Source organism: Mus caroli, chromosome 5 (assembly GCF_900094665.2).
Source record: "Mus caroli chromosome 5, CAROLI_EIJ_v1.1, whole genome shotgun sequence".
NCBI lineage: Eukaryota > Metazoa > Chordata > Mammalia > Rodentia > Muridae > Mus > Mus caroli.
Genome location: NC_034574.1, coordinates 19,093,120 through 19,095,205, shown reverse-complemented (window position 1 = coordinate 19,095,205; position 2,086 = coordinate 19,093,120). Strand labels below are relative to the sequence as shown.

Here is a 2,086-nt window from a genome sequence, read left to right as displayed (position 1 = left end):
GTATGCTGGTCTGGGTCCATGGTCTAGTGGCAGGGCTCTTGCCCAGCGTGTCTGCTGGTCTGGGTCCATGGTCTAGTGGCAGGGCTCTTGCCCAGTGTGTTTGCTGGTCTGGGTTCCATCCTCACCAAAAACCAGCCAACAAGTCAAGCACATGCTTCCCAGTTACCTGAAATATTGGGTTTCTTTCTCACTGGTGAGTAAACAGAAAACATCCACTGTCCTGACGACTCCCAAACTTCTACATCCTTAACAATTCCTTCCCTGGAAAAAAAAGAAAAGAAAGAAAAATGAGAGTAATGGATATTTTTAACTTGTTTGTTAAAATTTGTTACTTATGAAGTTGGTTGAGTGACTAAAAATTTAAATTCTAGTAAATACATAAATTTACATATTTTTAATTTTCTTTTCTTTTTTTGTTTTTGTTTTGTTTTTTGAGACATGGTTTCTTTTTGTAGCCTTGGCTGTCCTGGAACTCACTCTGTAGACCAGGCTGGCTTCAATTCAGAGATCCACCTGCCTCTGCTTCTGAAGTGCCAGAATTAAAGGCGTGCACCACCACCATCTTCTTTTCTGAAGACTCTTTTCTACCTCAGAAGTTTACAGAACCATGAATTACAACCGGAGCATGGTGGAATACAGCTGCAATTCTAGCACCTGGGTGGCTGAGGAGAATTTTGAGGCCAGGCAGGGTAGTGAGTTTAAGGTCAATCTGGGCTGTACACTGTTTCCAAAACAACACCTTGTATTTTGTAGTTACAAATAATATAGAATTAATAGCACTAGCTTTTGAATTCATAGAAAAACTAATCCATATACTTAAGAATTATCATAAATATAATATTTTTAAAGAACTAAATACAATGCACAGTATTTTTAACTGGAAACAGTAAAAAGTACTACTATAAGTTCTAGAGAATCATTAAAATTTAAGAGTGGAGCCGGGTGTGGTGGCGCACGCCTTTAATCCCAGCACTCTGGGAGGCAGAGGCAGGTGGATTTCTGAGTTCGAGGCCAGCCTGGGCTACAGAGTGAGTTCCAGGACAGCCAGGGCTATACAGAGAAACCCTGTCTCGAAAAACAAAACAAAACAAAACAAAACAAAACAAAACAAAAAAAAATTAAGAGTGGGTTATAGGACTTCAAATATATTTTACTTAAATTTTCTACTTTGTAATATAGGAAACAGGTCCATGTACTTAAAACATACACTTTTAAATAATTTATTTTTTGTTTTATGTGCCTTGGTGTTTTGCCTGGATGTATGTCTGTGTGAGGGTGTTGAATCCCTTGGAACTGGAGTTACCGAAAGTTGTGAGCTGCTGTGTGGGTACTGGAAATTGAACTCAGGTCCCCTGGAAAGACAGCCAACATTCTTAACTGCTAAGCCACCTCTCCAGCCTTCAGATCTGTGCACTTAACAGCAAATCTGAACAAAATTATAGATACATTTGACTCTAAATTAATGTTTCTTTCATATCGAATGTGACCATTAACTACTAAAGTGATATGTATCACAAAGGATGCTATTACACTTAGGATCACAATAGAACTCTGCCTTGTTACACACACACACACACACTCCAATTGATGCTTGAAGATTTAGGCACAGTCCTCAGCATTTCAGAAACAAATGGCTGGTGAGGTGACAACACTCTGGAGACAGAGGCAGTGACACCTGCGTTACAAACCAGCCTGGACCACATAGGGAGACCCTGCTTTCAAATAAAACAAAGCCTGCTTGTCCCCTTAAAAAAATACACCCCAAACAAACCTAAAAATTCACTCTTTATGGAACTTCGAATAGGGAAACTGAAATAAAGGTTTTACAAAGAAAAATATGTGATATTATCAGTACCCTTGAGGATAGCGATTGTTCTGAGTTGCCCAATACTCTGTAAAGAGCACAGAACACACCGACTTTAGTTTAAGCAAGACTAACCTTTGAAATATGCTAGTACAACAGGAAGTGGACCAGAGCAGACAAACCTAAGAACGCACACTAAGTGACGAGGTTTGAGAAGCTCACAGTGTGAACAGGCTGGCTGAGCCACAGGGCCACGGGTGACTTCTTTTTCTTGTTTTGCTT

At 39.7% G+C, this 2,086-nt stretch overlaps 1 protein-coding gene across 1 annotated transcript in view; it reads right to left on the bottom strand.

Moving 5' to 3' along the window:
- Nup42 (nucleoporin 42) overlaps positions 1 to 2,086 on the bottom strand; it is an 18,723-nt gene that overhangs the window by 13,780 nt on the left and 2,857 nt on the right. The window contains exon 3 of the mRNA XM_021162796.1: positions 167 to 261. Coding sequence (XP_021018455.1) covers positions 167 to 261 — 95 coding nt within the window. The remainder of the gene's footprint in view (positions 1 to 166; positions 262 to 2,086) is intronic.